Raw genomic sequence first — 25,288 nt, forward strand, 5'->3', positions numbered from 1 at the left:
AAGACAGGAAGCAGTAGCTTTTCTCTATATAAGTAATAAGCATACTTAGAAAGAAAGCAGGAAAGCAATCCCATTCATAATTAAAAAAAAAAAAACACGAAACCAAACTAAGACAATGGATTACAGGTGGGTGAGGGTTAATATGTGGGTTCGATGCATGGTAAATAGTAGAGGAAATAGAGACTAGGTCCAGCCAAAAAACCAGATGTTCACAAAAGCCATATGACGAGCCATTGAAGTTATGTTCAGATAAGCTAAAACCATATAAGTGTGAGAGTTGTAATTATCAATTCCATATACTCTAGAACCAGCTAAGAAGAGATTCTCAATGAGCCATTGTCTAAGTCAGATTGGCACATGGTCATGCCTGGGGGGCATTGATTATATTAATGTGAGAACACCTAGCCCACTGTGGCACTATTCCTGGGTTTGGGAATCCTGGCGAGGGAGTGGGCTATTAAGCACAATGCACACACCAGCATCCATTCTCTCTCTGCTCTTGACTGTGCCTGTGGCTGGAGGCTTCAAGTTCTTGCCTGGCCTTTCCCCCTAGTGATAAACCATGGCCTGGATTTGTAAGCTGAAACGCCCCTTCCCCTTGAAGTTTTTCCTGTTGAAACTTTTTTTTTTTAAATCAAAACAACAGAAAAGGAAACTCGAATAAGTGAAGTAGAAAAGTACCAATAAAACTAAGAGAGAAATGACCTATAGTAGGAGATGCTGTGACCTCAGTATCTTCCTGCTTAGGTGGATATGCTTTTGGCTTTTCCCTCGAATGGTTTTGTGGTGGTCTCTGCTGATGTCAGTTACTCACAGCTTACATCATCATGTCCTTCCTGCTCTGGGGACTCATGGTCCCTTAGTCTGTGCCCCAAACCTCTCACGGCCAGCCACTGATTCCATCATGTCTGGTGTTTCCATGTGGAATTCTGTGTAACTGGGGCCCTGAAGAGTGTGGAAGACCTGGCTATTTGGATTTACCTTTGTAACTAGGTGTCTCTTCCTGGCTGCCAGATTTACTCATGCCTGCTGGGTCGACTGCTCAGTATGCTTCTTCAGTTCTCTGACACTGGCTGAGGAAATGGTGGAGAGGTTTCCTTCTCAAGCTGATTTCTCCATGGTATCTCCTACTGCAGGTTGCATAGAGGCACCTTCTCATTCACAGGAGTGGCTCATTTTAGTGGTCAGCTTGACACAACCAAGAAAGAGAGTCTTGGTGACTGTGGTGCCTGTGGGCGTGCCTACGAGGTGCTTTTCTCAATTGGGATATTGGCTATGGGAAGACCCACCCTGAGTATGGACAGCAGCATTATGGGCTGGGCTCTGGACCATATGAGGAGAGAAAGCAAGCCAAGCACCGAGCAGGCACGCATTCCCTTCTTTCTGTTCTTGACTGTGGGTGACATGTGACGAGCTGTCGTAAGTCTGCCATGGCAGCAGTCACCTGGAAGAGTGAGATAAAATAAACTTTTCTCCCCCAGATCTTTTGTCATCAGGGTGTTTTATCATAACAACACAAATTAAACTAAGACATCCACTGTCTTATCAAGAAATTCTTTGCCTTTTGGTTTAGTTAATTTACAAGCATGATGAGTTTATAATAGGAAATTTTAAACCAATCAAAAACATGAAGACAAAAGTGTCACTTGTAATTTAACATCTATAGGCTGATTCCATTTTAATTTTCCATGTGTGGGGTGAGATTCGAACAATTTGCTTGTCTTGTTACTGTAAAATACCTCAAAAAAGCAACTTTATGAGGAAAGGTTTGTTTTGGCTCCTGTTTCCTGGGTATAGTCTTTCATAGCAGGAAGTCACAGTGGAAGGAGTTTGAGGTGGCTGAAGACATCTCCTCCATAGCCAGGAAGGAGAGAGCAGTGAGTGCATTACTCACCTTCTCTCTCCTTTATTTAGCCCCAGCCCCAGCCAGGGAAATGGTACCACTCACATTTAGCTAATCTAGATGCTCCCTCACACATAGTGAGTTTCCATAGTGATTCCAGATCCCTTGGAATGAACAATCCAGATTAACTGTCACAGACCAGGTCTTACTATGTAGCCCACAATGGCTTCAAAGTTTGATTTCCTGTCTCAGCTTCTGACATGCTGGGAACACAGGCATGCCCCACCACAGGCTCAAATGCTGTTGTCTGACCTGAGCAGGAGAATTAAGAGAAATGCTGAAATAGGAGGAAAGGAAATGATTGACTGTTTGAGGCTGGGGGAAGTGGAGAGTTCACGTTTTAGGATGTTAAATTTCAGATGTCTTAATCCACATGAGATTAGTTGAGTTTGGGCATTGGAACTCATGAGAACTCTGGGGTGAAGAAATAAAATGGGGACTATAAGCAGGTAGATGATTTTTTAAATCATGTGTGGGATGAAACCACATGGACAGAGATAAGCGGGCTAAGAACTTAATGGTGGGATCAGGGCGAGGATGAGGAAAGGATAAAGGAGATTTAAGAATGACAGATGGAAAGTCATGCATGTTGGCTGAAAAGCCAGAGGAAGTGGTATATTATGGAAAGTGTGGCCCTGTTTACGAGGGGGTGGCTGCAGTTGGCCACCTGGAAGTATGTGTGACCTGAGGAAGTAGAGTTAGTGTGTGGTGATGTCACCAGCCAGGCTAGAGCAGGTGGGACATAACAGGGTGATAAAGTGTGACCGTAGGAATAGTTGGTAAGTCTGGCATGGCCATGGGTCAGGAGACATTTCTTTTGTTGTTTTGTAAAAGATGGAAGAACAAGGATGGCCTAATGAAGAAGAACAAAGGAGTTAGAGAGATAGATAGATAGATAGAGAGAGAGAGAGAGAGAGAGCGCTAGCAAGCAAGCAAGCACCCTTTCATTTGAGGAGATATGATCCAGATCATGGTGGCTTGGTTTTTCAAAAACTATGCCTCTCTTTGGGAAATAATTAAAAACTTACAAAAGCTTCAAAATAAAAACAGTAAGAAAACAGCTTTATGCCCTTTATCCAAATTCATTTATTGTTAATGTCTTCCAGTTTGCCATATCATCTGGCCCCCTATGCTGTATCTTTCCCCAGTATATTGGGATTTTTTAAAAAAATCTAATTTACCTTACCATCTATATTCTATTTTTACCAATTGATCAAATATTGTTTTTAATAGCTTCTTTCCTTTTTTACTGAAAGAATTAGTTTTTGGTATTATATTTCTATAATCTGGAATGTTCTGTAACATTATGATAGTGTTGATAACTTTGGTGAATATAGAGTTCTCCTAACTTTGTGTGTTTTTTATTTTTTAAAGAACAGTTCACTTTTAATATAAATGCACACTGGTCAGTGGTGATGCACACCTTTAATCCCAGCACTTGGGAAGCAAAGGCATGTTTGAGGCCAGTCTGGTCCATAGAGTGAGTTCTAGGACAACCAGGGCTACACAGAGAAACTCTGTCTCAGTTAAGGTGAAAAAAAATATAGTATTAGTATAGAGCAAAATATGGATATAAATCAATGAGATTTATAAGTAAATCTCACAGTAAGCTTTGAAAAGAAAGAATATTTCAGGATAAGTATGATGGTTTGTATATGCTTGGCCTAGGGTGTGGCAACATTAGGAGGTGTGGCCTTGTTGGAGTAGGTATATCACTGTGGGCTTGGGCTTTAATACCCTTGTCTTAGCTGCTTGGAAGCCAGTCTTCTAGCAGCTTCCAGGTGAAGATGTAGAACTCTCAGCCACTCCTGTACCATGCGTGCCTGGATGCTTCCATGCTCCTGCCTTGATGGTAATGGACTGACCCTCTCAACCTGTAAACCAACCACAATTAAATGTTGTTCTTATATGAGTTGCCTTGATCATGGTGTCTGTTCACAGCAGTAAAACTCTAAGACCAAAAGCATAATCATTTTATCTCTACATTCCTGTGGATAATGGAGCAAGTAGACCTCAATCAGTGAAGCTGTAGAAGACCCTCAAAGCACCATCAACCAGCAGCCTGACCCAGTTGTCACATGTAGAGTTCTCCCCTCAGGAACTACTGAGAAAATTCTTCACAAGTCTGCATAGTACCTTTCATATAACAGATCACATCTTACAGTACACATCTTATAGCTCTTTGTGGTCAAATTATATTAGAGTCAATTGTAGGGGATGCCCAGGGAAAGTCCCAGTGATTTATAAACTAAGTAGTACATTTCTTAATTACTTTAGATGTAAGTAAAATCAAAGGGAAAACTTAGGAAATACTTAGAATTAGACAGTAAAATTTCACATCTTCATGAGATGCATTGAAAATAGTCCTTAGGAAGTAATGCTAAGTTTCTGTCTTATAAAGAAGAAATGGGAATCCGTCAATGTAATCCACTCAAACACCACAAGATATATATATATATATATATATATATATATATATATATATATATAAACAAACTCAAAGAAAAAACCCATGGTCATCTCATTAGATGCTGAAAAAGCCTTTGACAAAATACAACACACATTCATGCTAAAGATCAGGAATTCAAGACACATATCTAAACATAATAAAAACAATATACAGCAAACCAATAGCCAGCATCAAACTAAATAGAGAAAAACATGAAACAATCTCACTAAAATCAGGACTAGACAAGGCTGCACACTCTCTCCCCATCTATTCAATATAGTACTCGAAGTTCTAGCCAGAGCAATTAGACAACAAAAGGAGGTCAAGGGGATACAAATTGGAAAGGAAGAAGTCAAGATATCATTACTTGCAGATGATATGATAATATACATAAGTGACCTCAAAATTCTACCAGAGAACTCCTATAGCTGATAAACAACTTCAGCAAAGTGGCTGGATATAAAATTAACTAAAAAAATAAAAACAAAAAACAAAAAAACAGTAGCCTTCCTCTACACAAAGGATAAATGGGCTAAGAAAGAAATTAGGTAAACAACCCCCTTCACAATAGTCACAAATAATATACAATGTCTTGGTGTGACTCTAACCAAGAAAGTGAAAGATCTGTATGACAAGAACTTCAAATCTCTAAAAAAAAAAGGAATCAAAGAAGACCTCAGGAGATCTCCCACGCTCATGGATTGTCAGGCTTAACATAGTAAAAATGGCCGGCTTACCAAAAGCAATCTACAGATTCAATGCAATCCCCATCAAAATTCCTACTCAATTCTTCACAGAGATAGGAAGAACAGGTTTTTCTGTTTTAAATAATGAATCGATAAAACAAAGCTTTCCCAGGTGTTTGGGGGGGAGGGGATAGAAGGGATTACCAGTCTCCTGAATGACAGAGGTGATGATGTAGTTATTTAAAGGATAATTAGGATATATAACTTTATACCAACAGTTTAGCAACTTAGATTAAGTCTCGAGATTCTTGAGAGACAGAAGCTACTAGAAACCTAACAAGAAAGAAACAATGGGCACAGTCCCATTTCTAGGAAAGAAATTGAATTTCTAGTGAAAACCCTGAAAAGGAAGCTCTGGGCCGGAGGGTTTCAGTGATAAGGTCTACCAGATATCTAAGAAAGCATCATAAGAAGTACTGGGATTTACCAGCTCTGCTGTCTTTCTTCTAAACATTTATTAAATCATAGTTATGTTTCTCTGAGCATTTGGCATCTCTTTCTCTCTACTTTTATATGTTGTGAAATTTTATACTTACAAATTTTGAAAATGTGAAGAAAAACAAGTAAATATTTTCTGTACATACCCATAGCATCTAATGAGTAACACATTTTATCCAGTCGCTTAGATTTGTTTGCAATTGCAAGCCTTACTCTTGTAAACCTTGTATAAGTATCAGTCCCACGGGCACCATTCCTGTCAGAGACTATGGAAACTCCCTGCCAGCCTGGGTCTTTCCTTAGTCACCTTTTCACTGACCAAGCCTAAACTGTTCTTTACTGTTCCTTTATGATATTAGGGATTAGACCTAGAGTCTCATGCATCCTGGCCAAGTACTTACCAGTGAGCTGTATCCCTAGCTTTCCGATACCATTTTTGTATTGCAGGGAACATAGTGCTATGATATTTTAAAATTGTTACATATATTTTAATATACTGTATGATATGGTAAGATACCTTTTTCTTTTAAGATTTATTTTATTTTACATGTGTGAATGTTTCGCCTGCACATATAAAGGTACATTGTATGAATACCTGGGACCTGTGGAGTCAGAAGAGGGCTTTGGATCTCCTGAAGCTGGTGTACAGATGGTTGTTGTTAAGTTTTATAAGAAGAAGAGAGGACCAGGGTATGTTTTATAGAGAAATGTATGGTGCAGTGGGAGGGGTGCCTCTGTGGGGCTCATGCTGAGGCATCCCTTCCCCCTGAGGTACCAGCCACACAACGTTTATAGTTTAGAAAACAGTTTATTTAGGGCATGGGAAGGCTAGCTGAGAAGAGAGTAGAGACAAAGGGGGGAAGGGGGAGAGGAAAGGAGGAGAGGAGGGGGGAAGGGAAGGGAGGGAAGGAGGAGAGGAAAGGAGAGAAGTCTGGCCAGAAACCTGTGGAGAGAGAGTGGGGAGGGGGAAGGGGGAGGGAGAGAAGCAGGCCAGGGAGAGAGGGGAGTCAGAGAGAATAAGAGAGTGAGGAGGGAGCAAACAGCCCCTTTTATGGTAAGCCAGGCCTGCCTGGCTGTTGCCAGGTAACTGCTGGGCGGAGCCTAGAAGGAATGCTAACAGTTATGTACCACCATTTGGGTGTTTGAAGCTAAACATCTCTCAAGTGCTATCGTAAAATATCTTCATGGTATTTATAGATGGGAAACACATTTATTTACTCAATTTTTTTCATTTTAATGCACATGTGCTTTTCTTACATGCACCATGTGTGTGCAGGTGCTCGCAAGGACAGAAGAGGGCACTGAATTCTCTGGAACTAGAGTTACAGGTGTGCATGAGCTGACTAGTGTGGGTGATGGGGACCAAAGTGCTTTTAACAACTGAACTAACTGTCCAGCCCATTTTATGTTTTAATACAGACTTAGATACCCTGTATGAAGTATGGCTTTTAGAACAATAATTTGAGAAGAATGGGTATTTTACATAATTCCTTCCTTAATATAGCTTCCCTAGGCTTTTAATTTCCTGTTGAATATTTTCACACTTCCAAAATATTCAAAATATTGTTTCTTTGATGTTCAATTAATTGTAACATCTTGGTGAAACCTTTCTAACATTCTCCCCCTTAGGGTTTCTGTGTTTTTATTCCAGTGTACAAAGAGTTCTGCCTTTTAGCATGAGGCCTTGCTAATGCGTTAGTGCTGATTGGGTTTTTCTCTTCTACCAGGACAAGGCTCTTCCCTCACGCATTGTTTTTATATGGTGTTTCTCTGGTATGTTAGGTATGACTGTGGCCGAAAGCATCTCAACAGTCATTATTTGCATAGGTCTCTTTCTTATGTATGTTTTCTGATTTTGAATTAAGGATCTGACCTCATGAAGACCTTTTAGCTGGGTTGGTCTGTACTCTTTTTCCTTGTTTGAGCTAGAGTCTCATGCAGCTCAAGCTGGTCTGAAGCTCTCTACGAAGCTGAAGATGTCTCCACTTCCCCAGTCTTGGGACTTCAGGCATGGGCTACCATTCCTGACTTAATGCAGAACTGAGATTTGAACTTGCATGCTTGTATGCACTCTACCAGTTAAGCTATTTCTTTAGGCCACCCCCACCCCCCACTACAGAATTTCTTTATTTAACTGAAGGAATTAATTGAGAGATTACCTTGGCTTTCTTTGGTTCTCTGAGGTATACAGAGAGGTTTGGATTCTGAAAGAAAGATTTCTTAACTCTTTACCTGTGGAATAAGGTCTTTGACATAAATCTTGATGTCCAGGGTAACTTTCTCTACACTTAGTATGTTCTTAGGTCTCCTCCTAGTAATTGCTCTATCCCATTTAATAAGATATAACCATGAAGAGGCATTTCCAGGTGAGTTAAATTCATAGGGTTTCACCTCCGTGTCAAAAGTGGCATGTGTTGAAGGATAAACTCTGGCAGAAGGCCTCTCATCTTTCTTCCAGAGATGTTTCCTGTGTGCATGAGTGTTCTGCAGTAAAGTCAGGGCTGGTCTGCAGTATGCCATCTGAACTCCCTCTCTTTGTTCGCTTAGTTCTGGAGTCCGAGAATGACTTGACTTGTGGCTAAAGATAACTTGTGACTCCAGGAGTCACTTCCTTGCGTTTAATATCAAAGAATGTTTCTCACAGCTATCTCCCAACTGGATCATTAGGATGCTTCTTTCTATAATTTAATTTGAAAGTGTTTCAAAAGGTAACTAAGTAAATTGGACATCTGAGAAATTCAGGTGGCTATCAGAGGAAGGATTAGTTTGCAAAGTTGAGATCAAATGTAGGTGCTTAGTATCTTATTCCAAAATTACCCGTGCAGACCTGCAGTCGTCTCTAAATTTCTAGTATCTTCCTTCTCTCAGTTTGAGATCAATATCGAATTATCTTTCTTAGAGCATCTCTTTCTTCAGGATTAAGGGAATAGATTTATATAACGAGGACCAACTCTCTCCATCTGGCTTCAGCTTGTGTTTACTTGCCTGGTGAAACTCCAGGCTACAAACATCCAAGAGAAGCAGTTAAGTAGCTATTCCACAAGAAATTACCATTGAATTCTGCTGCTAACACGAATTTCTTCTAATAGAACTGCCAATCCTAAACCAATTTCACACCATCGGCTCCTTTTCTTTCCAATAGATCATAAGGGTCGCATTTACCACATGGCATTTTTCTTCAAGGAAATGGATTATATACAGATTAAGTGTCTTCAAATATGTTGTCTCTCTCCATAATGTGTTTTTCACATATTTCTTTTACAAGTATGAGTCTTTTGCCTGCGTGTATGTGTGTGCCTGTGGGTGGTTGTGAACCACCATGTGGATAATGAGAACTGACTCTGGGTCCTCTGCAGGAACAGCAAGGGCTGTTAACCACCGAACCATCTCCAGTTTCTCTTCACATGGTTTTGACGCTGAAAAAGTTAAGTGTTGGTCTTGGCTTCCTGGAATGTACCAATTTTGGTAATCCCTTTTCCAAAGTTCTTCTGGGTATTTGTGTTTGGATATTCTCTTTCTGCTACCCATAGTTTGTTGTTATTGTTGTTGTTTGTTTTTTATTTGTTTGTTTTTTAAAGATAGAGTGTCATACTAGCCCAGGCTAGCACTTTAAACTTTATACACAGTTAAGGATGACCCTGAACTCAGCGATCTTCCTGCGTGTACCTCTTTGTTGGTATTCCAGACCCTTATCACCATACCTGGCTTTGTTTTCAGGACAAGGCTGTGGCAGATGTTTATGCAGATGTTTATGCAGGGTTCTTTGGCTGTAGAGCTTCCTAGATGAGGTCTAGACACATGCCCTGGGTTTACATTGACTCAGCTGCAACTAAGTAAGGGCTGAATTCTAAAGATATACTTTACTTCTAGTTTGGGACAGTACCTGGATGCCCAGGTCCTATTCTTCAAGGGCTTGTTCAAAGTTCTCTTAGAAGATGGGTCATGTCTGCTAGGAAGTTCCTTGTGAAAATTAAGAAATATTCAAAGTTGAACCAAAGCTACTAAAAGTACATATAGGATATGTATTACTCAGGGTTTCTATTCTTGCACAAACATCATGACCAAGAATCAAGTTGGGGAGAAAGTATATTCAGCTTACACTTCCACGTTGCTGTTCATCACCAAAGGAAGTCAGGACTGGAACTCAAGCAGGTCAGAAAGCAGGAGCTGATGCAGAGGCCATGGAGGGATGTTCCTTACTGGCTAGCTTCCCCTGGCTTGCTCTGCTTGCTTTCTCATAGAACCCAAGACTACCAGCCCAGAGATGGTACCACCCACATAGGGCCCTCCCACCCTTGATCACTAATTGAGAAAATGCCCCACAGATAGATCTTATGGAGTCACTTCCCCAACTGAAGCTCCTTTCTCTGTGATAACTCCAGCCGGTGTCAAGTTGACACACTAAACCAGCCAGTACAGGATAGCTGGGAGAAAAGTTCATACTGGGGGAATTTAGGGGTTGGGGACATTCTCACTCGAGTAGAACAAAGGTAGTACTGACACCCAATAAGCAAGTGAGTATATATAATAACCACCTAGGGTAGCCAAGACAAAGGACATGGAGAAAACAAAGTCAAGCCATGTAGTTAAGTGACAGATGGCCAGTGAGACTGATGCCAGTATACAGGCTTCCTCACTCAGAGGTCTTTGTTCACAGCTTCTCTAAGGACACTAGTGAAAGAAACTGGCAAGTAGAAGAGACCTGGAAACACCCACCTGTCCCCTATTTTAAGATGGGGAGACTGATATGGAAGAGAAAGAGAACATAACCTGGCATTTGTACAACTCTTTATAAGAGACGTTTGCATGTGCAACATCATTTATTACTTTATAGATAATAATTACAGGTATCATTTCTTGAACAGTTATATGCAGATCTGTGCTGAGCACTATGTAGTAGATATATAATCAACTCTATGATCTTATCAAAGCTCCCCCTTTGAAAAGTGAAAAATATGAAGCTTAGAGAAGTTAAGTCATTTACCCAGAATGCCACAGCTGCCTAGTAAGGAGCAGACTGACGCCATCTGCCCTGCGACCTTGCTCTCATGGCCATTGGCTTTCAGTAGTGCCAGGGATTGTGTTTATGATCACCACAGGACAGGGGCTGGTATTCATTGCCCTAAGGAACACGATGGGTTGGAATCAGGAATGGTGTCAGTTTTCACATGGCAAATCAACACATTCTATATCAGTAGTCACTGGTTTCAGAGTTTGATCTGAATCCTAGCATCCAGAGCAGATAGAGAAAAAAGTGGAATGGTCAGTGCCCACACAGTAAAAACCTTGTAGACAGGCCAGTCCCAGGCCTGGAATAGGTCTTGCATGCTGCCTTATAGGGGAGGGGTTGCTGAATGGCTATCCAAGTCCATAGGCCATTGAGAACACACAGCAGTGAGTTTGATGGCTGTTCCTTAACGTTTCTTCAGTGTAGGTGCATGTTTAATACCAGGACATGTCAGCATAGCTCTATGAAAGTCAAAGACTGTATTGCCTGAATATAGGACTCCCAGATGATCTGTACCTTTGCAGGATAAACCGTATAAATTGCATAAGTAGCAGCATATAAATTTTATGGTGCCCTTGTTCATTGTATGCTAAGTAAACACTACAGATAAGAACCGAGTGTTCTTCTGACTCTTCCTTCACACAGTTATCTCCATTTTTATCCCAGTTCTTTTTATAGAATATGGCCCAGGGATGAGGGTGTGGAGGCGTGGGAAGGACAAAGAATTCTTTCAAAATAGTCCCTCCCCCCCCTTTTTTTAAACTTTCATACTTATCCAAGAAAAGGCTTTCCTGGAAGTTAATTTTAACCTTCAGATTTGAATGATGGGAAAATCAAAGGGATTGATTCATCGTCATGGTAATTATGGGCTGTTTGGCTCAGTCATGCTATCCAATGTAAGTTCAATTGAAAAATAATTTGTAGATGATTAGGTTAATGGTCAGTTGGCTTGTGCGCCTTGTCTATTACTGTCTTGTCGGATTTGCTAACTGAGTAAATACAATATTTTCCTAAATTTAAATTTCCATATGCTAGTCTTTTAGGTCCTGTCCTTTTGTGTATCTTGAGCCTTCAGACTACTATTTGAGAACAAAGGTCAAGGTGTAACTGGAATATTTCACACATTAGCTTTTTAGTTCTTTGTATCAGTAGGAATCTGCATAGAGACTAAAGCTGCTATATCTTAAAATCATAAGCTGAAGACCAGTTGTGTTGCCCCCAATATATATCCCTACATTTATTTCATACTCCGTTTAGAGAATGGTATATATGCTTCATTGTAGGAACAGGAGGGAATTAGGAGACAGTGACCCAAGGGAATTTTTGTTCACAAGTACATCCCACTAGGGAAGTTGCAGGAAAGATGTATTAGCACTTCTCTTGTGGCTGGATGTTGTGCTAATACTGTAGCCAGAACTCTTTAGAGGATAGGAAGCAGACATTGAAGATGGGTAAGATTTGGGTAAGGGGTGGAGCCAAGAGGAGAATGCAATCAATGAATGTAGAGGGTTGCCGGGGCTCTCCTCCAGCTCTGTGGATCCCTTTGCTCTGCTGGGCATTATTCGGCATAGATTCAGATTTGCCCTCCATACACTCCACTCCCCTAAAAGCCCAAGGTATCATCATGGCTGTGTTGAGGTGTTCTTCACTGCCACTCTAAGGCTGGCTGTGGAGACCAGACAGCAGGTTAAGCTGTCTGCCCTATAAGGCCTTCTCCTGGACACTCTCAGAGACTCTTTCCCCCACGGCATTTCCTCTTAGATCTCTGTTTCTCTCCTTGTAGCAACACTGTCCCAACACACACTCTCCTCTTAGATCTGGATAGCCCAATCTTTCATGCCTCCAGCTGTTAAGAAAGTATCCTTCTCAAACCAGAATTCCTTGGAGTCCTGCTCTCCCCCGCACCATAAGGACTATAGTATGTGATTGGAAAGAGCCCCTGTCGACCCTCATTCACTGATCTTGCGGAGCTGAGCGCTGGCAGGGCAGTTCAGGACCAGTGTGCCGAGAAGATGGAGGTTTTAACTTGCTGAGTAAGGTGGGACTTGGCACTGTTAGCACCAAGACTTTTGATGCGTTATGATCAGGAGATGTGTGTAATGAAAAGGTAATGACACCTGTCTGTGTTTATAGGAATAAGATGTCTATTCTGCTGTAACCCGTTTTTACCTCGTTTCCTCCCCAGTGCTAGAGAAAATCTCAGTTTCTTCTTGTCATATAGATCCCATTCTTGTTATTCCACGTCTCTGCAGGCAGGTGGAAGGACGCGTCAGTCCTCTGCTTGTCCCTGTGCTCTGACAGCCCAGCATGCTGATGTCACCTGTCACTTTCGCTTTCTGGACTTACTGTCCTTTTATACAAACACATTATACCCCCAATCATGGCCTCCAAAACTCAGAGTCTGAATTTTATTCCTCAGACCAGAAAAGGCTTACATTATCCGCACCCCCCCCCTTTTTTTTTTTTGTTAAAGGCCACTTCATCCTTTCAAGCTCTTGGTTTTTTAGGCATTTCAGTCCTTGGGAACATTAATGTACGGTACAATGAGCACGAACCTTGCTTTCTTTGCTAAACCTAGGACCAGCCTTACAGTCAAGTAACCTGGCATTTTTATTGTTTTCTCCTTCACTCTCCCTGGGTTTATTGCAGTTTCTAATTTGAGCTCCCTACGATAGCCAGACACCAGACTGCTTCATTTTCAAGAGGATTTCTCTGCGTGCACTGACCCTGAAGCTTAGAACTGTGACCCACAAAAAGATATACATAATGGAACTTTCAAAGAAAGAAAATTTTGATAGTTTTATTCGATTTTTTGAATACATTCACCCCTGTGGTGAAAGCTGATTACCCTCCTAGGAAACAGCTTTTCACAAAGTAGGGGAAAAGAAATCACCTTTTCAGATGCTTTCTATATGGTGGATCTGTATCACACATAGTAAGTAGTTTGGGAAGTAAAAATAAATACATATCTTTATCATAGAACATGAAAAGCGTTCATTTTGCTCTGAGGATAGATAACAAAGCGGAAGGACATATTTTTCAGTTGTGTAGAAAATGCCCAGACTTACGGTATCAGGAAGGATTTGTAAAAAGCGTTGGCATTTATGATGGTCTGCATCCTAAATGTTCTTCAAAGACTGTATTGACAGCTGGGTCATCAACTTGTAACACTCCTGAGTAGGGGTGGGGGGAGTCTAAGGAGGTAGGATCATAGAATCCAGTCTAAGGAAATTAGCTGTGCCCTTGAAGGGGACATTGGGGCACTTGTCTCTCTTTTTTATATATCTGACGTTGTCAAAGGGACAGTTTCTCCCATCGTGGACTCCAGCCATGGTAATAAGACCCAAGGATCACTGACTGAGCTCTCTGAAACCAGAGGCAAAAAGCAGCCTGTGCTTCTTTTGGAACTTTGACCTGTATTTCTCACCATGGCAGGAAGCTGGAGTTGCTAAGCTGTGGGCCGGAGGCTGGCATCCTGTGAGACCACTCCCAGTGACACTGCTGAATAGGGGAACATGGGTACCGGCTTGTTATTTAAAAAGTCTACAGAACATCAGTAAAGACTAGGTACACTGGCAGATTGTCCATACCACTGTAGGCCTGCCAGGGAACACAACTAAACATCCAGACTCTGTAGTTGGTGGTGCCACTTGTGTTGGGGCAGTGGTGTGTATGTAGGTAACTGTTTAAGTGGAGTAATGTACACAGAGAGCTCAATATTGGGTTTGAATTTAGAATTTTCTAGAACACATTCTTTAGCTCCCAGGTGGGTGTACAGATAATGCATTGGGTATGAGATCTGACATAAACTGAGAGTCTGTGAAGCAGTGATTTTCGGTTTGACTATTGTGACAGCAGGTGGAGCTAGAAGTAAGAATTCTATTTCTAGGCCATTTAAAAGGCAGCAAAATCTACAAACCTTACATCAGTGTATTTGTTGCAAAGCTTTAGAATAGTGAATTATTAATCGCTTTGGAGAGTGATTTTGGTATTGCAGAGGGAAATGTGTGAAATGAAAATATAGTCTCCAGAAAAGAGGCTTGTGTTTGGATGTGTGTGTCCCTGGTAGACAACCTGAAGGTATGCTGTGGACTATGTCTTTACATGGTTTAATGTGTACCCAGTGCCTCTGACCTCCACTGAGCTTAAAATGTATATGACCCTGGGGGAAAATAGTATGAAAAGACATGATTATTCATAATAGAATTATTTGTGTTGTCAGATTGTTTTGTTCATTTTAAGTGGTAGCAAACATACAATTTAAACACATTTCCTATTTAAAAACTAAAGAACATTTGTTTTTTATACTATGCGATTGTGGAACAATGACCTGCATACTTTATAACTCCAAATATGGATGTGTTATCTGACTATGTAATTAAAAAGACAACCGCATTCGTATGCTCCTTTTTTTAATGACTCACCCACTGAACCATGCAGCTACGTGTCTGCCTCTCATCTCTCTGTGTGAGCTGCCATGGTCAGAGCAGACCTAGGCATTGCTTGCTTTCTCACCGAATGCTGGTTTTTTTCCTAAAGAGATGGTTTATTTTACTGGCCTTGTAAATGAACAATGATTTGCTTTTTGCCATTACTTTTTGGAGTTAAAGATGATTCAAAACACATATTTTATTTTTTTATTATTTATTTATGTTTGTATCCCGACCAGACCTTTCTCTTTTCAGTCCCCTGCCCCTCATCCACTTCTCCATTTCCCTTCAGACAGGGACAGGCCTCCATGGCTATCAACCAGCCATGGCATATGAAGTTGCAGTAAGACTAGGCACCTCCTCTCCTATTAAGGCTGGATGGAGCAGTGGGAGGAGGGGCCCAAAGGCAGGCGACAAAGTCAGAGATAGCCCCTGCTCCCACTGTTAGGAGTCCCACAAGAAGACCAAACTACACAACTTTAACTTACGTGCACAGGGCCTTGGTCAGTCCCATGCAGGCCCCTGGTAGGTGGTTCAGTCTCTGTGAGCCCTCTCTGAGCCCAGGAGAGTTGGATTTTGTAGGTTTTCTTGTGGTATCCTTGACCCCTCTGGTTCCTACCATCTCTCCTTCCCTTCTTCCACGGGGTTTCCCAAAATCCGCCAAATGTTTGGCAGTGGATATCTGCATCTGTTTCTATCAGTTGCTGGGTGAAGCTTCTCTGATAACAACTGTGCTAGACGCCAGCCTAGGAGAATAGCAGAATAGCATTAGTTGTCGTTGTCGTCATCTTCTTTTCCTCCTTCTCCTCCTCCTCTTCTTCTTCCTCCTCCTCCTCTTCCTCCTCCTCCTCTTCCTCCTCCTCCTCTTCCTCCTCCTCTTCTTATTTTTCTTCTTCCTCTTATTCTTGTGCTTCTTCTCTACCTCCTCTTCCTTCTCCCTCTCTTCATCTTTTCTTTTTCCTGTCTGTCTCTGCCTCTCCCTCCCCACTCTCCCTCCCTCTCTTTCTTTCTTTATGCCAGGCATGATTGGTCTACCTCAGGTCTCTGAGCGATCCAGCCGTGGGTCCTGGCCCTGTAGGCAGTGTCGGGGATGGGTTCCCTCTCATGTCACAGGTCTCAATTTCTGTGCCACCTTTACCCCAGCATATCTTACAGGCAAGACAAATTGTCGGTCAAAGGTTTTGTGGCTGGGATGGTGCCCTAATCTCCCACTGGAAGTTTTGCCTGGTTGCAGGAGATGGCCGGTTCAGGCTCCATATCCCCCATTGCTAGCTCGGGTCACCCTCATAGATTCCCAGGAGTTTTCATTGCCAAGGTTTCTAGCTTATCCAATAGATGCTGTGCTGATTCCAGTTCTCTCTCCCAGGACTCTCTCCCTCCCGCTCCCTCAACCCAGTCCCATCTGTTCCCATCTCCACTCTCCCATTCATATCTCACCCCCATCCACCTGCAATGTCTATTCTATTTCCCCTTCACAGTGAGAGTCAAGCGACCCCCTTGAGCCCTCCTTGTTACTTAACTTCTCTGGGTCTGTGGACTGAAGCGTGATTATCTTTTTAATATCCACTTAGTAATGAGTATATGCTATGCTTTTCATTTTAGGTCTGCGTTACATTACTCAGGGTGATTTTTTTTCTATTTCCATCTTTTTCCCTGAAATTTTCACAATGTCATTGTTTTTTAACAGCTGAATAATACTCCATTATGTAAATGTGCCACATTTTCTCTAGCCATTTTTTGGTTGAGTGACATCTAGGCTGTTTCCAGTTTCTGGCTACTATGAATAAAGCTGCTTTGAACATAGTTGAGCAATTGTGGTATTGTGGAACATCCTTTGGGTATGTGCCCAGGAGTGGTAGAGCTGGGTCTTAAGTTAGATCAATTCCTACTTTTCTGAGAAACCACCATATTGATTTCCAAAGTGGCAGTTTAAGTTTGCACTCCTACCAGCAATGGAGAAGTGTTCCCTTCCATGAGCTGACCTTGTACAACACACATCTTAATGCTGTTTTTTTGTTTCATTTTGCTGAAGATTAGAAATTATATCTCCATGTTTATTCTTATTTATTCATTACATATTACCCAGCAAACATGCAATGAATGCCTGTTCTACACGGGCATGGTGCTGAATATTGGGAATGAACTTTTGAACAGCACACACCACCTTTCCCTAGCACATCTTAGCTAGACATGTTCTCAGACCCCTGCTGTAGAGCCCAATCCATCCCTTGACTGTGTTGTGGCCTCTGGGATGCTGGTCACAGTAAAGGGACTCAACTGAGACACATCAGGGAACCTTTAAAGTACAGGTAATGCTTCAGTTGCATCTGGAAGGAGATGTGTAATAAAAATTCACTAGGAGAAATAAAATAAGAGGTGCTTTCAGGCAGTGTGTTTACAAGTGCCAGGGCCCCAGGTGCTATGAGCCTGTGGCTGCAGGAAGTGCCAGGATGTGTGCTAGAGGGGCTGGAGAGTGGGCTGGGGCAGGGTGCTGAGAGATCTTACAGAATGCGCATCACCAGGGAATAAATTACTCAGGAATATCAGCAACTCTAGATGTGATTTAATTTGTTAGCTTTTGGAGTTCATGAAACTAAAGTTATGGATATGATCTTTGGGAACATGCATGGTTAGACTTCAATTTCAACCTCAGCTAGCCTTTTAAAATATGTTCTCTGGTCACGGGGTGATTAGATGCGAATAGAGCTGCATCAATCTCTGTCCTTAGCAACTGCAGGAAAAAAAATACTGCTTATGCTAATTTAGTGCAGTGCAGTCTGCTCTCTGCATCTGAAGGTGCTGCACTGCAGCTAACCACTGAATTTGAAAGAAGTCACAACTGAACTGAATATGTGGGGAGTTGTTTTTATTTCATTGTTGTTGTCTAAACAATGCAGCCCAATTACATACCTAGTAATTATGCTACCTTAGCCATTACAAGTAATCTGGAGGCATTTAAAGTTTATAGGACAGTTATAAACTGGGATACACGCAAACACTATATCGTTTTGTATAAGGGATTTGGGAATCCTTCATATTTGATATCTGATTGGGGATCCTGGAACCTCCATCTTTCATGGACACCGACAGACATGGATGGCTGTATTTATTGACTACCTGCCCTTCATTCTTACTGGGAGATAATACCTTCTGCCTAGAAGACTAAGGCTGGCTGCCTCCTGATCCTTTTTCCTCTTAGCTGGCTCTGAAGTATAGTACAGTTAACCTGTCTAAACCACAGTGCTTTCTCTGTCCCTGTCCCTGCCCTTCCCCCAGGCATCTTCATCCCCTTACAGCCCCAGACCACCGCACACCCAATCCAGAGCCTCTGTGTTCTATTTGACACCTTACCTGCCACATCTGCCTCCTCCTCAAGTTGCCCTGTTCTGGAGCACGGCCTTCCACCTCTGTCCTTCCACTGCTGGTGCCCTCAGAGCGCTTGCCTTCCGACCTGTCTCTCCTTGTACATTGTCGCCTTTGCTCCCAGTCCTTCTTCACAGCAGCCATACCCTGAAAGACATTTCTGAATTTTAAGTCAGATCCTGTCACTGGCTAAGGAAACCCTTTTCCTGACTCCCTATTGCAACTTCAGTAAAGCTCTTGCTATTTACTGCTGTCTCCAAGGGCTGAGAGGCCAGGCTCCAGGCCCTCAGGTCTCCAGCCTTCTGTTGTATTTCTTCCTCTCAGTCGGAACCCATTCTGGTTGCACCGCCTCCTTCCCCTTCCTACCCCATGTCTCCGGCATGTGCTGTCCACCGCCTAGATTTCATCTTCTCATCCTGTAGCTACTTTTAGTATTTTCATGGGTTAGTTCTTCGCTGAGCTATCTCTTCCTGTTAGAGCCCCCACCTCCAGTCTATGCCACAAGGGCTCCTGTGTCCTTCTTTCACAGCCTTCCATCCCCCTCCCCATTATTGTGTGTGCCACAGTTTTCAGGGATGTGTGCACTTGCAGTCAAACGCATAACAGCCAGCATAACCTTCCCTGGTATACTGTTCCCTTGGAACTTGAATTACGCCCTTTTCACCTTCTGCCTCCAGCATTTATTACAATGGCTGGCCCATAGTGGGTTCTTAAAATGTGGAAAATAGTCATTTCAAAGCATAAAGCTACGTGAATCATTTTAAAAGCCTCTAAGTCATTAATCTCACAAAAATGAAATTAAGAAAATTGTGTTAACATTGTAAATACCTGAAGCTATTTTAGGAAAGACATGATTCAATATCATTAGTTATATCACCCAAAAAGACAGAGTTATACATACTCATTAGATAGTTGGGGGCTGTTTTTAAAACAACACGGTAACTTTTTACATGGAGATCCTACATTCTGCAAATTAACTGCTTTCTATGGATTTCAGGTTCAGTTCACTAAAATGTCTAAGTTCTTGGCTCTGCTCCTTAAACCTGCTACAAAGATCACATTAGAATTCATTTTAATAGACATTGTAAGCACAGTGCCCAATCTCATATCATCACGCTGGGCTCTTTTATTAGGAGAGTGGCAGGAAGCTGAGCCTGCGGCTGCTGAACACGTTGTGGGGTGTATCCAGGGCTGGGGATGGCGCCAGCTCCATTGTTTATGTAATATTCTCCCACCTTTATCTGTGGCATACAATTGGTATTGACTTTTGAGAAACTACTTCTCTGACCCTATCTCCCAGTTGGGGGAAAAAACCTGCTGAAATGACATCTGGCTAGGAAAAGCAAAAGGTATTAAAGCAGCATACGGGAAGGAAAATTACGTGGTTTTCCTTAATAAGTGCTTCCAGCCTGTCGTTTGGATCCAGTAGAGGGAGAGTGTTAAACTTGCTCAAGGTCATGGTTTCTCCATCCCTTGAGAAGCTCAGTGGGCCTGCGTGTCTCTGGGTGTCACTATTGACTGCTACGGTTGGACCTGCTTAGCATGTAGAACAGCATGATGCCTTTTCCCCTGTGTTTATGAGTAAATATTCTTTGTGAAAGATAAAAAATCAGATGACTTGTGATATTTTTTGCTGTTTAAGTCTGGCTTACTTTTTTCTTGAAGAGAAATATAGTCATCTTTGACAACTTTTTTTTCTCTCACAACTTCTAGGTGTATCACTTGAGGGGTTTTTGAATGTCGTAAAGAGAAAGAAGGAAGCACAACTCTATCGGAATGAGATAAGGCACATCTTCACAGCTTTCGACGTGCACTGTAAGTGTCTTTAAAGTATTTTCATATAAGAATTGCGGCTGAGGAACTGTGAATGGGAATCTATCACAGTGAACTAAACGTGTGGTAGAGTTGGCAGATGATCCGCACTCATTGGCAGTGACCGCAGGTACCGGTGAGGAGCCTTTCCTACTTTGGGATAATAAGTTTCTGGTATATTCTCTGGATGACATAGTTACACTAGTACAACTGAATTGTGTTCTGTACCATGTGCTTGACTGCCGTCCATCCTCATGCTGTAATGGTGACAGCCAAAGGGCTGGCCTTGCCGGGAGATGAGCCACAAGCCACCCATGGACATGTGAGAGATACTTTTGCAGCTCTCACTGTGAACCATACATGACTGGAAGAATCATTTTCCACACTAGGTGTGACTTCATAGATTCATGCTCTGGCCATTGTTTATAATTTCCCCTAAATATTAATAAATCATGGGTCCAATGCCAGGCCAGAAAACAAGGAGTTCGGAAGACAGAATTGTTTTGGCAGAGCACAGAGACTTGAAGCCCAGTGTGCCACGTCTATGCAGTCCTTTCCTGAGGTCTTAGAGACTCAGACAGTGCAGGGCTACCAGTGGCCTTCCATCTTACCCAGCACTGCATCAGAGGGTGGGGTGTCATCACCACATTCTGAAATTCTTCCAAGAAGATGTGTTCACTGGGTGTATGATATAAGATCTATATAAGACCAACTGTAAACTACTGCTTTCCCTCTTTATTTTAATAATACATTAAAATTTAGCTTCCTATAACTATTATGGCTGAAGTCATAGTTCATAGGCTTTATAGGCATGTAATATTTCATAATTTGTTTCTATATAGATCGTGGATTTTTAACTCTAGAAGATTTCAAGAGGGCGTTTAGTCAAGTGGCACCCAAGCTTCCGGCGAGGACAGTACTGGAGGTGTTCAGGTACAGGCGTTAAGACGGCTGCGTCCGGCCTCGTGTGTTTACCATTTGCTCTCGCGTATTTTGAGTTTAGCAGGGAACCTTCTCTCTGCTGGCTTTTTACATTGAATGTTTCCCTCTTCAGTCATAGTTTTATGGATCAGGAGAGAAATCCATAGTTAGTTAGCCTTGAGTCTAGATACTCCCTTGGACAGGGGCTTGTAAGGAGAGGTATAGGAGACCATGCGAGTTTATGTGTCATGAGAAAGCCTTACCTGTACTTGACATAGTCTGTATTTTTCAAGCAAGGTGACACATGGTTTTCAAGTTGGGGAGAAGAGCTGGAGGTTGCTACCTCAGGCAAAATGGTAGCCCCTCATTCACTCACTTCCTAAGCTGCTGCCACAATGGTTGACACATTAAGTGTGTCTTAAGATTGTGTTGTGTAGTCAAAGTGGCCTGAGGGCAGTTTGTGTTGGGAGCCTGCAGATTGTATTGGTGGTGGTGCTAGCACCAGCACGCAGACCTCTCCTCCGGTCCCTAGCTTGAGCCCATCCTCAACTGGTGCCAGGTATGTTAATTAGACTTGAATCACCAGCAACATCCTGAAAAACCTAAATACTGAAAGATCACAAAAGATAGACGTATATTTCTCTCCAATAAATGAAGGCAACCCAGGCCTGAATGATAATGTCGGAGTTGTGAGGAACCCAGGTTCTCTGGTTCTTGCTCCTCTGTCAGCTCTAACTGCTGGCTGCTGCTTGCTCCAGGATGGCTGTTTAAGTTGCACCTGACTACCAGCATTAGGAGGGAGGGGCACCGAAGCCCAGCTCTGGTTTTGAGGTTGTTTCCTTCCCTTACAGAGACCAACACTTAGGCTGTCCTGCTTGTATCTGCAGGGAAAAGGGAGGGGCTTTGGACAATCCTGTGCCCACTTAATAGAGGTTCTGAGAGTGAAGAAGAAAGAGAGGGAATGGATATGGGGGACAGCTGGCATACATTCCCTTTTGGGAGAAAAGTAATTGAATGGAATCTGGCCGAAAGCCAGCCCTGCTCAATAGAAATTATCAAGCAGGTTATTTGAATAAGGATTGCTCGCATTATCATTAACAGTGACATATATGAAATTCATTTGCTGCCTCCCTCACAGGCAAGCCATTGAGCAAGCTATTGAAGGAGAGCATGTATCCTGATGCATACAAAGTGCTACAGGAGAATGTTAGGTGATTTTGTAAAAAGCAAGTTCTTAAATGTGTATTAGCATCTGTTTATGTGCTTCTCGCGTGTTGTGACAAGTGGTGAATCTCAATATAGTTCTACCTTACAGTGGTAGATTTTGAGAGGAATTAAAATTTGCCATTTATTTTCCTTCCTATAAGAAACAAAGGAGTTGCCCAGATCTTCTGACCTTTCAGTGTCGGTTACATGGTTAGAGTAGATGCTGTCTTGTAGAGATATTTGGAGGTGTTTTTTTTTTGTTTTTTGTTTTTTTTTTTTTTCTGTTACTGGGACTTAAGCCCAGGCTCTTGCCTGCTACCAAGTGCCCTGCCACTGTGACTGAGTTGTGTCCCCAGCCCACTTCGTAGTTTTTATTTTAGGCAGGGCCTCGCCCACTTGCCCACACAGTCTGAAACTCAGTCTGAGTATAAATTTGTATTATCTTGCCTCAGCCACCTGAGTAGCTGGGATTACAGATCTGTACCACCAGGTTGGACTTGGGAAAACGACTTTAATATAGCCCTTTGAGACAGACAGTGCATAGCCTTTAGTGAAGGGACTAACGGCTTCCAGGCCCAACTCCACCCTACCGCCTTGTAGAGAGCATTTTGAAAAGCTTCGTTTTACAAAATCATGTGTGTCGCCTGTTAAAACTCTTTGTATGTCTGTGTGCTAAGTTGGAAAATGGAATGTCCTGACCTGGCTAAAAATATCTTGCAAGTTTTAGTAGTTTTTACTTTTTTCAAGTGTAACTATGTATGAGCAAGGGGTATTTGAGGTCCTACCCTCTTCCTGAGGCGCTGTTGACAAGGAATGGTGGCAGCGTGGGGAGTGAGTGGCAGTTGTCTTCAGGAGTGTAGCCAGTGGTAATTAACCCCACACCCACGCACATGTGGGCATCCTTGGACTCAGTGGGACTTTCTTAAAAAAAGAAAGTCAGGGATTCTGACAGGGATGTGGTAGGAGGCAAAAAGGGTTCCAGAGGGCATGGAGCTGGGGAAGGGGGTGGGAGCTGGAGACAATCAAAATACATTGTATCCATGTATACACTTGTCAAAGGATACATTAAAATTCATTTTAGATAATAAATTCCAAAATATACATTTTTTCAAAACCTATCTACAGTATCAGGAGAGAGAGATACTTATGTCTGGGTTCCAATCAGCTGGAGTAAAACAATATTAATTAAACAAATTGGAAACCAGCTAAAGCTTTTCATTATCAGAGGATGGAACTAAAAGCTGAAGGTATCAGGGCCGTGATCACCTGGTCTCATTTAGAGCTGCATAATTTCCTGAGGTATCTATGACAGTTCTTAAAACCAGGTCTCAAAACAAATTGAACCTTAAATTGCTCAGTCAGAAAGGATTAAGTCAAGATGTTCCAAAATAATAAAGTAAATTAAAATCACATTAGTATTAAATGTTATAAAAGATTTCTAGTGATAATACAATTATTTGCCATTAATATTAAAAGCTACACATTAAATTACCTAGCTATTTTCTATTATATCTTATAATTATCTAATATATTAATACATGGGCATATAAGCTATAAATGCATGTATTTCCATTGTGGATTTTGTGCTATCAAATTGTTTGCTATTTACTAGTGTTGGATGCCCCAAACAAGTTGGAGATCATCATATACAACCAAAACAAGGTATTTTATCTGGTTGCACACACCTTGTTTAAGTCCATTGTATGGGACTGAAGAAAAGGCTCAGCACTGAAGATCACTGCTGTCTTTTCAGAGATGGCACACACACTGGGTGACACATAGCCACCTGTGACTTCCATTCCACCTGATGTTCTCCTGGCTTCCAAGGGAACCTGAACACAGGTGCACATACACAGAAAAGTGAAATCTTTTTAAAATTGGTATATTATATTAACATCATAATCTATAAACTAGAAAGAAAAGAATATAAACATAAAAAATTATTGAACTCAAAAGGGAAAGAAAAAATACTTCCTCTTTGTACAGATTGAAATAGGTCGAAGAAAATACAGATGCTGACACACAGTCAGCATCCCTGTGTGGGTGGTGTGAGTATTTTTCAGGCATAGGAAAATAAAAAAGAACTGCTGGGACTCCACATGATGTGCACTGGGAAAATAAAAAAGAACTGCTGGGACTCCACATGATGTGCACTGCTGTGATGTGTCTGGGCTGGGCTTGCTTTCTGAGAGGCCATCGAGCTGGAGGAATCCCAGTAGGACAGGAGTTCCTTGGGTTGTGAGTGTCTGGGGGGAAATGGATCTTTGAGTCTAATGGCTGCCAGGTTCTTCTGGAGAAGTGTCTAGAGATCAAGAGTAGTCAACTTCAGAGGTGACCACCTCTTATGTTCTCATTCTATAAACCAGTCAGACTCATAGAGGATCAAATGATAAATCCAAGGAAGCACTGAGCAAAAGCAAAACCTCCTTGGACACAACGCAACAAAGAGTTACTTTACTTTTTAACTTGCTAAGAACGTCTGCATTTCTGTAATTAGTTCAGAGTGCCTACAAGAACAAACTAAGATATCTTTATAATATTGGTGAATAGCTGGCCATTTTGTTGATGTTTTTAGTGGTTATATTACAAGTGAAAGCAATTTGGCTTTCAATATATATACTTATTTCTAAAATTCATGTTCTGGCTGTTCTGTAGCAATTATCTCTCCTTTACTGTCTTGTTAGTCCTATAGTTAGATGGATTCAAAGCTCACCTCTGATTCATATTCCATACCTTTGCTTGTAAAAATCACAAAAATCGTATTTCCAATTACCTTTTCTATTCAGCAATACTTACCTGGGACATTGTACTTGAGTAAAATTATATAGTGAGTCAATGTTAAAATTTCTTAGCCAACTTCTTTTTCTTTGAAATTCTTTTTTGTTTATGTTGAGAGTCCTTATTTTTAAAGTTTTTTTAGTATAAAGATTTACATCATTTTTAAAGGATTTTTTTTTAGTTTTTTTAACTATTTAATTTAATAATTTAAATTATTGTAGGTATGCGTGCTTG

At 41.7% G+C, this 25,288-nt stretch overlaps 1 protein-coding gene across 3 annotated transcripts in view; it reads left to right on the plus strand.

Moving 5' to 3' along the window:
* Window positions 1-25,288, plus strand: part of Efcab11 (EF-hand calcium binding domain 11) — a 162,745-nt gene that overhangs the window by 8,027 nt on the left and 129,430 nt on the right. For all 3 annotated transcript variants that reach the window (XR_007978316.1, XM_052185262.1, XM_052185261.1), the window contains exons 4-5: window positions 20,051-20,152; window positions 20,992-21,082. Coding sequence is in view for 2 of the 3 variants with exons in the window: in XM_052185262.1 (XP_052041222.1) it covers window positions 20,051-20,152; window positions 20,992-21,082 (193 nt within the window). In the remaining variant the exon portion in view is untranslated. The remainder of the gene's footprint in view (window positions 1-20,050; window positions 20,153-20,991; window positions 21,083-25,288) is intronic.

The sequence above is a fragment of the Apodemus sylvaticus genome, chromosome 6 (assembly GCF_947179515.1).
Source record: "Apodemus sylvaticus chromosome 6, mApoSyl1.1, whole genome shotgun sequence".
Taxonomy (NCBI): domain Eukaryota; kingdom Metazoa; phylum Chordata; class Mammalia; order Rodentia; family Muridae; genus Apodemus; species Apodemus sylvaticus.